This window comes from Fulmarus glacialis, unplaced genomic scaffold (genome assembly GCF_000690835.1).
Source record: "Fulmarus glacialis isolate BGI_N327 unplaced genomic scaffold, ASM69083v1 scaffold3763, whole genome shotgun sequence".
Lineage (NCBI taxonomy): Eukaryota > Metazoa > Chordata > Aves > Procellariiformes > Procellariidae > Fulmarus > Fulmarus glacialis.
In genome coordinates, this window is record NW_009203429.1 from 42,761 (window position 1) to 55,685 (window position 12,925).

Below are 12,925 nucleotides of genomic sequence, written 5' to 3' on the forward strand. Positions count from 1 at the left end.
TCATTGACTGGGGTACTATTTCCCCATAGCAGTGCTGAAGCTACAATGGATTTCTGAAAGCAGGGTTCATGACTTCAGATAAAATATTTATTTCTTCATAAAATCTTGCCTACAGGAAGTCACACCAACTGGTAATACCCAAGTCTGCTACTGTGAAAACAAAGTTTGGAGTCTGTCTCAAGAGATTATCAGTTTCAAAGATCCAGCTTGCCTTCTTATCTGCAAATTATAGCAGATAATTCATCGGTTAAAAACTACCATCAGGCTGCAGGCTGGTAGGAAACAATAGGGGAAAACTGGTGGGGAAAAAAAACTGGCTACTAGGAACACATTTGACATCACTGATGAAGGGTTTATTTTCAAAAAGAACAAAATGACTAAATAATTCAAAGCTTAATCTGTTCTTCCCTTAATAACTGCCATTGATACAAAAGCAAGACACTCTGTTGCAAGCCTGAAATAAATTGAAGCTGCATTTTCATCTTCATTCCCTTTTAATACTTCTGTGAAAGCTACTGGACTGTTATGGGGAAAGTACAGCACATCTTGTGAAAACATCAACTTAGAAAGACACATCTCCTGCTTTACCCTGTGATTGTTCTCTTCGGGAAATACTTCACTGCATTTGCTACCTTTCAAATTCAAGGTGTGAAGCAGAGCTCAACATTCTGACTCGAGACCTGGAAAAGTCCTGCAATATGCACATTCTCGCTTCTTGTCTCCCTATTCTCTCCAGCCTAGCAGCTGCTTTCCAGGTTTTCCCAACTTTGTGTTATGCCTGACGAGGTAAAAAACACATCCAATGTGAAAGACATGAAACAGCAGTGCTAGCGTGAATGCAATAGTACAGGTACTTAAAATGCCTTCTTTGTACCTGGGAGATGGGCTGCTTCAGCCCATCTTATCCACGTAGCAGCACTGATACTGTTTCAGGTGTTAGCCCCTCTTTCCAAGGACTCCTGGACTTACAAGCAGACCAGAAGCTTGTAAGAGAAATCGCTTTCTTCAAGAGCTGGATTTCCCAGTAGATCTGTGATTCATCTCTGTATTCAGAATATGCAGAACACTGGATATTCAACACATCAGCGTTGTCACATCTGACATGTCTTCTATCCACTTCTGCTATAAAAATTTACTCTACAGCTTGATTTTTTTTAAATCTTGTTGGTAGCTCTCAGAAATGTAAGCAAATGTTCACTGGAGCAGTATTGTCTTACTGAGTTCCCAGGCAGGCTAAATATCAGTCCTGAGCAAAGTGCATTACCCCATTACTGAATTAGTGCTAGAATGCAGTACCAATTTAAATACCGCTGTTAGTGTTTCCTTACTGACCATACTTAGAAAAATGCTGATGTGCTTAACCCACTGTTCTCACCTGCCTCTGAAAGTACCTAAAAGGCTCAAATGTCAAATAAGTGTGTGCACGTGTATAAATGTTTTCACAATAATACATAATTTATAAGAAAGTGTATTTGCAAAAATATTAAAGGAAGTAAAGATGTGAGCTGGAGCTTCTGAAGGAAGCAGACAGAAGCCGGAGGAAGAAGTCCTCCCAAATGCAGATGTAGAAGACAGAACGTGAAGGGGAGAGGAGAATGTCAGGGACTGAAACAATTCCCACCATTACAAAGGGTAAGTGTTTCATTTTTACCATGTATGAAAACACAAACTCTCCTCAGCATCATACAACCTGACAATACACCCCAAAACTGAAACGGTCCTTGCAGAGCAGGCAATGTAACAGCTGTGCAGCTGACATGCACCGCTCATTTAGATGGCACCTGGGTGCCACTGATGGCCCTAAACAATATTGAAAGCTACTCTCAAAGCTAACTATGAGAGGCATTTTAGCTTTCCTTATGCCCCACTGACAGCATCTAATATCAATTCAAAATACACCGACAGCTGACGTGCCAAGTATCAGCTAGTCCCAGATCTGCTACAGTCTGGAAAAGGCAATGTCAGAGGGCCAATACAAGCTCTCCCATTTGCACTGAGGGATCATATCCCTCACTCCAGCACCATGAGTGTCTGCTTCCTCACGTGCAAGCTCTGAAGCCCCTGCTTGCTTCTCCAGATGTGCATGACAACATAAGGTCACCTCACCCTGCTACCTGACCTTGGGATTGTCATGCTGGTTTATAGATGGGACAACGATTGCAATAGGAAGGCTGCAGAGACTTGATGCAGTCAGAAACCACCCTCACCTCTGACTTCCCTCACCTTACTTGATTTAGAAACTTGCTCAAAAAACTGCATCCTGAATGAATCCCTGAATAGCTATTGTGCCCTGCAAAAAACTCAGTTTATCTGGACATAACAAGCAGAAGCAAGACACATGCAGTGCCACAGCTGTCTTGCAAAAAAACCCCGCGTTTCTATGCTGGGCTCCAGAAAGGATAAAAAAGTTTTTCCAAACCATATCAGAAACTTGTTCCTAAAATGTCTCTGGTAGGTGAGATAATTTGGGATATGCCCTCCACCATTCTGGCTTCAAACTTCTTAACTAAAGAGACCGCTGTCACCTGTGCAGAAGTCAATGCTGGCAGTGCTGATGACAGTCAGGCTGAACTAGCAATGGGTACACCTTAGTTTCACTCTCTTTTCTGATGCTGCTAAATCCCTGACTCCTAACTGCAGCCAAGCAGCAAGAGTATCAGAGCTCTAGATCAGTAAGCGTATAAAAACACTACAGACAGTGTTAAGACACTTATCACTCCTCTTCACAACCACTGTTCCCCCGGCTTTTGAATTTTACCTTCAACGTTATAAACTTTTTGAGGCAAATGAGTCTTAATCTGATTTACTACACTAATGACTACAGAAACTTGAGAGAGAGGAATGAAGGTTGCTTAGTATCAGTGGCCTGGCACATAGCAATTCATCTCAAGTTTCATTTCTCAAACACAACCTCCGTGATGTTGAACCAAACAAACTCTCTGTGACTCAGTTTCCAACCTCTGGAACAGAAAAAACAGTACTTTTTACTTCACAAAAGGACCTGTAGTAAGGTTCTCCATAATGCATCAATTATTATAAGGCAGTCAGGCAACCACACAGAAATAATTACTGAACAACAGACTCTCTTCCCTGAAAAAGAAAGCTCAGGTCAATGTGGCAACTGGCACAGACTCCAATTACAGGAGAACTTTTCAAAGAGAACAGCTGCGTCTCCGAGTTAATACCTATTCTCATTAATCAAGGCACAAATAACACTAACATGCAAAACTACAGGCAAGAAATTATTTAACCTTCATCCAGACTGTAGCTTCATTATAGCAAGAGAATCAAGAAATCTAGATCTACATACAAGATGGCTAGCTCTGATTATCTCTACATTACTTTGATAAAGGGTATGATGAACATACTCATAAAATACTTCTTACTGCTCTGATCTTAATAAATGGTTATATCACAATTGCAATTGCACCTAACTTGGATTTGTTAGAACAAGCTTCTTTATACTTACCAGGAACATGAACTTGGAGATAAGCAAGTAAATGTTTATTTTGGCTTTATGTATGGTTGAACTCCTGGCATACGTTTTATTTTCAAAACCAATTTCACATTTCGCATTTTTGAAGGCACTGTGGTCTAATATTTGGAACAGCAGGTTGGGAAGCCAAATCTCTCTGACATCCAGTGCTTTCACACAGTGACTGGTGGTTCAGCCTCTGTTACTCATACACCAAGAGCACTTCAGTCTGAAACTAATCTCACTGAACTATTTCGTATGTAGAAGGCCATTTCTAAAAATGAGTAAGAGGGACAAAAAGTGGATCTGAATTGCTGGGGCTTTTTTAGTATTTTTTGTACGCCTAGAGACAGCGTAGAGTTAAACCTCCTCTTTAAGAAGACTACTTACACAGCTGCTGCAAATGCATCTTGTATTTAAACTCTATTGACACAGGATGACTTTCTGGCTCTGCCTTCTTTACTGGAAATTATGTTCTTTGCTCCAACTTCCCTACAAGATTGCTGTGTTTTTCTTCTCTACGTTGCTGCTGTTGTTCCTCTCTCAAGCACTGACAGAACCGATGGGGCCAGAGGTTACTCATTCTTATCTTGCTCTGCTTATCTGTTGGGCACTCCAGTCCATCTCCTGGTTGTCCTTATCGCAGTTTTGCTTCCCACTCCATTGAAAAGTAATCAAGGGAAGGCATTGTATACACAAATTGCAGCCTGACAGAAAATCAACTGACTCCCAAAGCAGCATCTTGGGATCCACCATCAGGCAGAGATTATCCAGAATGTCAATGACAGTACAACTCACATGTTTTGTGTCCAAGGTGATTATTACTCCAATAACTGGAAGACGGAGAATTGAAGTTTTGCAGTCTCTATTATAAAAATGAATCTGTCTTTTCCAGCTTTTGCGAAGGTTAAGTTGGGATTGCATCAATCTCCCAGGTCTGCTGACACGCATGTTTCAGATCTCTGCAGTTCTCCCTTGTCCTGCCTGCAGTGCGCCTAATATTCTCCTCCTGCAATCTCTTCAACAGTTACCCCTGCCAAATACCATAACCCTAGCTTATACTCGCCTTCTCAGCTCCTTCTCATACATAAGAAATGTTATCAGGTACAATTTCAATGCCTGTGAACTTCTGTAATGCCTTGTTCAGTTTAAACCAAAATTACTTCGAGGCTCACCAGACACCCTGTGTTCCCACTGCTTTAAGGTCACACGCAAAGTTTTAGAATTTGTTTGCTTTTTGTCCAGAAACCAGCACTTTGAATGCCCTGTGTTATTCAGAGCTGCCTGATGACTCTGTTTCTAGGTGCTGCTTTTTTTCTTACAAATTGTATGTTCTTCCTTACAGTGGAATCCATTATATTGACCACTGCCAGTATGTTTTATGTAAGATATGTTGGTTAACGAAATGAAAGGACTTCATGCTTGTAAGACCGAACTATCTCTTTAATTCAGCAGATGTTGCAACTGAAATTATCACTTAAACCATGGGCATACAAATTGTCTTCCTGGTACCTCCTGCAATGTGAGCTGCTCCCACAAAGATTCATGCAGGTTGCTACAAGCACTCCTTCATTACCCCAGCTAAGGATCTGGCAAGAAAATAGAGGCTTCATTGTACTAAGTGCTGTACGTTATTAGATTAAAAGTGGTTTTGTCCTAACAGTTCATTTGAATACACAGGACAGTACAAAGAAAAGAAATGTTATTATCCCCATTTTACAGACAGTAGACTGAGGCATTGGCATAATAAGCAATTTGTCCAAAATTATGCAGGAAATCTGTCCTGGAACAGGGAACTGAACTCACAGATTTTTATTTCGTCCTTTTTAACTAGAACACGAAGAGGAAACAGGAGCACTACTAAATCTGCTGGTTCTGAAACACCCGTACCTAGGTCTGACAGACATCGTATTTCCAGTTATTGTCCTACTGGCTTCCTAAAAGAACAATCCCAGTGATGTAAAATGCTTTCTGTTTCTGAGGGACATAATGGGATGCCCTGCGTTCTTTCCTTCGGTCTAGAGACCTCCACTCTGCACCACAAGCTGCTCCCCTCCCCACCTACCAAGCACCTCCGAATCTGATGTTACCTGCCAAGTTCTCAACAGTACTGAATTCTTACATCAGAGTTTTGTGTATCCGCTCTATGGCATCCTCCAGCTCTTCCTTCTGGTCTGGAACAAAGCGGTACTCCGAGACGTAACCTGCAGTGTGCTTATACGGGTCATAGTCCCCCAGCTCGGCTAGAGGACACAAGAAGAAAAGAAAGGTCACCTATTTTCAATGCTTTATGTTAACCAAAATATGTTATATAATCCACCTATTTGTTGCCAAGCCACCTCTTCCCAACTGACTGTCAATTGACCATGCAGTCAGTTAAAAAACCCAAAGACAGTACAGAACTGTTCATATTAGCGCACATAAAACCGAGAAAAATGTCTTCAATCATTTTAAAAGAGAAATGGAAGGTTCAAAGAGCTAGAGGATTTGACAGGAAATCTACCACTTCTACAGGACTAGATATAGTTTCGTCCAAGCCAGCAAAGTTGAAATTTGATGACATATATTATTTGGCAGCACATGTAAAACAAGTGTAGAAGCAAAGTCTAGTTTTTGGAATACCTATGCCCTCACGGTAAGCTGTAATATTACAGATAGAACTGATCCATATTCTTGCTGGGAATCCTAACATGAATGTCAGTGTGGGAATGCGAATGGAGACAAATATCCTGAGACACCTAGAGGTACGCCCTTCTAAGGGTAAGCGTCCTTTCTTGTGAGGAAACACAAGACTTCATTTTTCAATAAAATACCGATATACTTCCTGAACATTAAATTCACTTTCAAAATCAAAATAATTTTTAAAAGAATCTTCTTAAAGAAAAGAACCTAATGAATAGCCAACATAATTTTCTTTGAAACAACCTTGAATTTGCTTACATTAGTTTTATCAGTTTACATGTTGCCATGCAATTATAAAATAAATATGCACCTTGGTCAGAACTCACTCCTACTGATCTTAATTCTAATTGCATCTCTCTGAGAAACTCTGTTAGTTAGTATTTCAATTTTTCAATACCCCTGAGTAAAATCTGCATAGACTGGGCTTCTCTGAGAAAAGCTGCATGGAGGTTTCTATCCAATACCCACTAAGCCAAAAACATAGACAACAGGAGGCTTCAAAAGCCAAGAAGAAAAACACTCATCTAATAACTCATGTTTCTTTACAGAATTTAATGATGCTTCCTGAACGAGACAACAATCTGCTTAGCAGCGATGTTGAGAAGTTTCTCTAGAAAACCTCTGTAAAAACAATGTGGTCCTTGCCCATAGCAGGAACAAGAACAGGATTGACTACAACAGCAACAACTCCAGCATTCCCAACAGGAAAACTGGTATATTCTGCAAACTGTGCCACGGGTACTGATTTTTCCACCACCACCGCTACAACAGTCTGCAATCTTTGACCACGAAAAGAGGAAATGATTCTATGTGCTAAGGACAGGATCTGCCCGGAGACCAAAGATGAGACGCAGGCACAACCTGCATGGTGAAAGCAGGGCCCATGGCTGGAGCAGGACATGGGTAGAGGACTCTGCGAGAACGCATGGCCCTGGCTCCTCCTCCAGATCTCCGCAGCTGCTAGCTCCACTGGGAAAGACACCACTGATACCATTACAGAAGCAGAGCTTCTCAGCTATTACTGAATTCCCAAAACGCACTTATCTCAGTTTGGATAAGAAAAAAGCACGGTCTGGCACATCACCCTTGTAAAGGCTGTTGACCTCAGTGCTGATGCTTTGGGTTCATATTTTCAGTATCTATCTGACACAGGCGTTTCTCAGGTGTCTATACTTTGAACAACTGCAGGCCTAAATAAAAGGCTTCATACTTGCAGTATTTTTTCAGGGAAGGCATGTATGCCAGTAAAGTGAAATGTGCATTGCAAACAGTTTTTCAGAGTGTGAAATGTCACATTTCTTAGAGGACAAAACGAAGTTAAGAATAATTGTACAAAAATAAAAACTGCCTGAAATTTTAGCTTTTCGGAAACACATATAACACACTGTGAAATTCTGTGTAATGCCCATTCCCATTTCAGAAGTTATTCTGCCCTGTTATTCTAAAATGGAAATGAAAGGAGGACTATTTTTTATGTTGTATTAAGTGTTGTTGAGTCACACTTGGAACACCAATAATACAAATAATCTTTGCTTAATACATATCACTCATGAGAAATCTAAATTCAACATAGAACAAATTACAGACACAGGTCCCAGCATGGCTCATCATACGATTTTTGGTTACTGTCGTGTGTTTGAATACAGAGCTTGAGCTGTAATGTGAAAGGAATAACTAACTGGTAGACAGACAGCTCCTTTCTAATTGATTGCTAGTTCTATCAAGTATGCAGGATATAACATCCACTTCTGAAAAGCTAACTACTGATGGGTGAATGCAGATAAATGACAGATAGAATTAAAATTCTTCACTTCAGGTCAAAACACATCCTCCCTTCAAGCATAGGTGCATTCATACTGACATAATGTAATTTTTTAAAGAACCTTTTATTTGACAGACTTTGTTGGCTGGAGGCTGCCAATAGCCCATCAAATCTGTAAACCTCCTGATGAAGGTTTTGTCATACTCTATATGCAATCCAGAGTAAGTCATAAAGTCTTAAGTACATGATAAGGTACTCCTCAGCAAGGAAAAGAGTGTTTGGCAGACTCTTCAAACTTCTTTCAGTTTCTTCATTACATTAACTTCTACATTGCTTCTACATTATCTGTTCAGAATGGTCATCTATTTACAGTTCTTTAGCTGAAATCAGTCATACTAGTTTTGTTCTGTTTTGAAATGAATGTATAAAGTGTTAGTGAAATCTTCAGTCACCACTTAAAATTAATCATAATAAAGGATTAAAAGAAAGAAGCTCTCAGTTGGCCAGAAGAACTTACACTGAATTACATATGCTCCCAGCTGTGCTGCAGTGTTGATTGGACAAGGCAAGCGACCCTGTAAAACATCTTGCTTGACCTGCAAGAAAAACTGATACCTAGAACACAGAGAGAAAACAAAGCTATTATTTCAACATTGTGCCTGATGCTCCAAGTAATGTTTCATCATCTTCCAGTTTACTGAAGACATACCACGTACCACAACTATGTGACAGTCAAAAACGGTATTCCTCTCTGAATGACTTTTCCCCTATTGACCTTGAAGGAGCAACTAAGATTAATCTAGTGAAAGAACCTAGGTAGGGGAGCTGCTCTGCAGTTTTCCCATCTGCTTATATTGTGCAGATACAATTCATTTTACTCCTAAAAATGTACTTTCTCTTTTGACTTTCATAGAGCAGTCAGGAAGTGGGGAAGAGGGCTAGGAATCAGAAAAACTGAACAAGAAACCTATCAAAGGGCTGAAGTTTAACCTGATCAGTGGATCAACATAAGGGAGAACTGGGTATTGGATACTTCTTAATTCAGAGGTTTCCTCTCCACACACCAGAGTATCAACTCTAGAGCAGCAAGCAGATTTGATGGAGTCCATACTTCCATGAAAAAAATGGATGGGCAGCTAACTGTATCTGTCATAGCATAAGGTACTCTTCTTCTTGGAATAGAGATAGCAGGGGTAAAAATGTAATTTTCAAAGTCACAACCTTCTTCTACACTTGATGAAGCACGTACTGAGACCACTTACAGTGAAACAATATGCACAAAACAGATGGAAAAGACAAGAAAACAAGCCATCACACAAAGGATCTGCGTCGTTTTGCTACTCCCCATACTCATTTATAGGATATCTTTTAAACACTGTTTGGGTTTTGAATGGTTTTATTGCAACAGATTTACGCAGTGTTTCACATCATCCTAAGTGAATTTCTTGCACCAAGTTCATACAAAAGGTAACAATACTGAAAAGTAACCTTTTAAAGAAAAAAATGGTCATCCATGCAAGCATGTAACTTTTTCATTATTCATTAATTCAGCTTTACCTATGTAGAGCCATTCAGCTACACTGCAAATAATTTATTCTGTGTTAGTACAAGTTACTCATGAAAGCACCTTGGAATGATCTGTAAGTTCAAAGTGCATCTATGCTGATTTTACAGAAGTTCGCAAACTGCAGGTTACATGACAGCTTATCCACAAATCATTTAAGATCCAATCAAATTTACTATATTTCATCAGCCCAGATGAGCCTCTGAATAAGGATACTAGTGTCTTTCTGGTTAATGACCCCCCAGAATTTGTGCTGTGACAGATATTACAGTAGGAACGTCCATCCTGAAAAAAACAGCTAATATTCTCTGCCTTAAAGGACCAGGGCACTGCATAAGAATTTTCTGGGAATGTCATTAGGCAACACAAGGCCTCAGTGTTTCTTCACTCTAAGCAATACCTCAGTACTGCTTCTAGCTTATGCTTGCCAGTCCTACCTAGACAAATCTTCTCTGTATGAATGATGATAATGACAAAGATGATTTTACATCTACTGTGGAGTACACAGCATCTTCTTTTTAACAAGAAATGCATTTCTGATATGCACCTGTCTTTCTGTTAGCACTTCTGCATCTCTACAGTGCAGAGCTTCATACCAAATGATGTTACAAATTTCTTTTCCGTGTAGCAGGTGTCTGTATTTCTGCATTCTCATAGTGTAGTCTCAAAATAAAGCAGGATAGGAAACTCCAAAAAACACCACCTCTCTGCAAAAAACCGTCAGAGCCAACTGTTAAGTGCTTAAGTGACTCCCATACAGTGAACGATCTCAATTCCAGTGAAGCTCCTAAGCTCCTCAAAAAACCAGACCTTTTGTCCAAACTTGTAGCTAAAGCACTCTCATCTTGTGCGCTGTCAAGTTCGTCATGCATATATAACAGTGCCTAAGTGCTAGTTTGCTCTAGCAAACACATCCAGCAAATGTTAATATGAATCACCACAGCGTTACCTTTTGCCTACAAGCTAGACAGATTTTGCTGTGAAGCAATTACAAATTTGACAGGTTTTCATTATTTGCAAATAGTAATCATGTAACACCACAGATCATCAACATCTAATAGCAACAGACTCCGCTCTCATATCCATTAAAGTAACAAACACATGCTCCAAAGAAACATAACGGTTAGCACAGAACAGTTAACACATCACTGGAATTACACACTTAGGCAGGAAAGTGTTATTATAAAGAAAAATAGGGCCTTTAATCGTTCCTAAGCAGAAGGAGGTTTTATTATTATTATATTTTTTTATGAAAAGGTATACCTTCCTTCCAGGGTTTAACAGCCTATACGAATAAATGCTCAGAAATGTTGAGGGCATTTGACTCTTCAATGTGTTCTGTTGAAGAGTGTGAATACAAGCATATTTCCCTCTGTACCTTCTAAGGTGCAAATTCTGCATGACTAAACACTGTGCAGATATGAACAGAGGTTTACTAATTATACTAAAACGCTTCTCGACTAGATTTGCACACCTAGTCATCAGTGCAAATCACTGACTGACCTTATCACACGGCAAAGAGAAACAGTTTTTGAAAATTTAGCCCCTGTCATTTCACAGACAGAAATCCACCCTGCCTCCGAGGTAGCCATCACAACAGGTTTGGTGGCCAAAGCTCCCTTCCCAGGGCCATCTGTCTTCTCCTGTAAGCAGGGCTGAAAGTACTTCTGGAAAAGTACAGGAAAACTGCATCAAACTTTCACAGTACAGGAGCATCGCACTGCAGCCAGCTTACGCTCTTTTACCTGCAAAGTCACAGTGTTTATTATTTTTACCAGGCCAGCCTCAATCTTGTTACACTGGAGACTTCCATTCCTAAGTATCGAAACAAAAGGATTTTCTCACTCTGGTACGAGAAAAATATTCTGCCTGTGCTGCGACAACTGCCACCTTTGATTAAGGAAAATTAAAAACCCTGCGTGCATTCTAATGAATTCACATGTGTCATATTCCTAGAACATCAAAAGAAATATTTTGGCATTTATTAATGCAAGCCAGCACACTAATTTTGTCCGTCTACCTATGCAAATTTGAACCTAAAACTCTCTGGTACGAGAAAAATATTCTGCCTGTGCTGCGACAACTGCCACCTTTGATTAAGGAAAATTAAAAACCCTGCGTGCATTCTAATGAATTCACATGTGTCATATTCCTAGAACATCAAAAGAAATATTTTGGCATTTATTAATGCAAGCCAGCACACTAATTTTGTCCGTCTACCTATGCAAATTTGAACCTAAAACTAATTGTCTCATACCTTTCATAAATAAAGCAAACAGAAAACCCTGTGCGTTAGAGTTCAGGCAAGCATGTGTGTGTATGTGTCTGCGTGCATGCGTGTGCTTGTGCTAGTGTGTGCATCCTCGTATTTTGTAGAGGCCAAGCTTAGTTAAAAGAATCAAAAGCATGCAACTCTTCAATTTCCTTCGCATATTTTTAGAAAGACCAAAAGAAATCCTCTTGAAAAACAGTTCTGGAATTTAAGCTATGGCCAATAAAGAAGAAAATTCCATGTATTTATATTTGATATCCAAGTAAACACTAAACTTGATTATAGCACAATATAAATGCAGATGTGACAATGCATTCCTTAAAAAACCCCACAAATGCACATCAAGTCCCTTTGATTTTTGATGTGCACCAGAGGGCACCTTTTCAACTTGAGCTTTGAAATAGTTGTCCATACCGACCACTGTGAAGCCAGTCACAATTCTCTTCCTACACATACATGTTCAAGCAAAAACGTTCAGATGTTCAAGCAAAAAAAAAACCACCCCAGCCACACCATAACAATATGCGCATGGCTGGACAGATTACTACCCTGAAATCAACAAACTACACTCTTATTAAATACTGTACCTTGTTATTTCTTCTTTAAGTTTACAGGGATCCTCTGCGTAGAATTTAATGCCAAAATACAGAGTGTATGGTGGTCCAGCTGAGGGAAAAAAATATTCAATGCAAAAGTTAGTTGTTATGAACTGTTAATTGTTATGAATTGTTACGAATTGTTACTAGTTGACTACAAAACAGCTACTAAAAAGCCTATGTTAATATTTTATGAAACTTGAAAGTTTCAGAAAAAATCTTACATTCACATAGCAAATCTGTACATCTATACTCATTACACATGAGGAAAAAAAAGTAAGAAAAGGATTTTTATCATTATTTTTCTAGTCTTGTGTTTATTTATTCACAGCTTGTCTGTCTACTTGGAGTCTTTGCTTATTTTGAAGATCTGACTTTAGATTTCATTGCTAACTTACTATATCTCCAAGATTTTTTTTTAACTGTTTGATTTTGACCTTTAGATACTTTTTCCACTGAAACTTTTTGAAAAATACAGTTGCGCATGAAACGTGATTCCCTGTCATAACTGGTACCACTAAATACTAATCCACACTTTCAAATATCTTATGGAGCAAGTTTAATTATGCGCCAC

General features: G+C 39.4%; 1 protein-coding gene across 1 annotated transcript in view; it reads right to left on the reverse strand.

Moving 5' to 3' along the window:
* The window catches only part of EPB41L4A (erythrocyte membrane protein band 4.1 like 4A), a gene marked incomplete at its 3' end in the record, with an annotated part of 67,150 nt that overhangs the window by 39,716 nt on the left and 14,509 nt on the right, over positions 1–12,925 (reverse strand). The window contains 3 exon segments of the mRNA XM_009574619.1: positions 5,582–5,718; positions 8,437–8,534; positions 12,343–12,421. Of these exon segments, the coding sequence (XP_009572914.1) occupies positions 5,582–5,718; positions 8,437–8,534; positions 12,343–12,421 (314 nt within the window).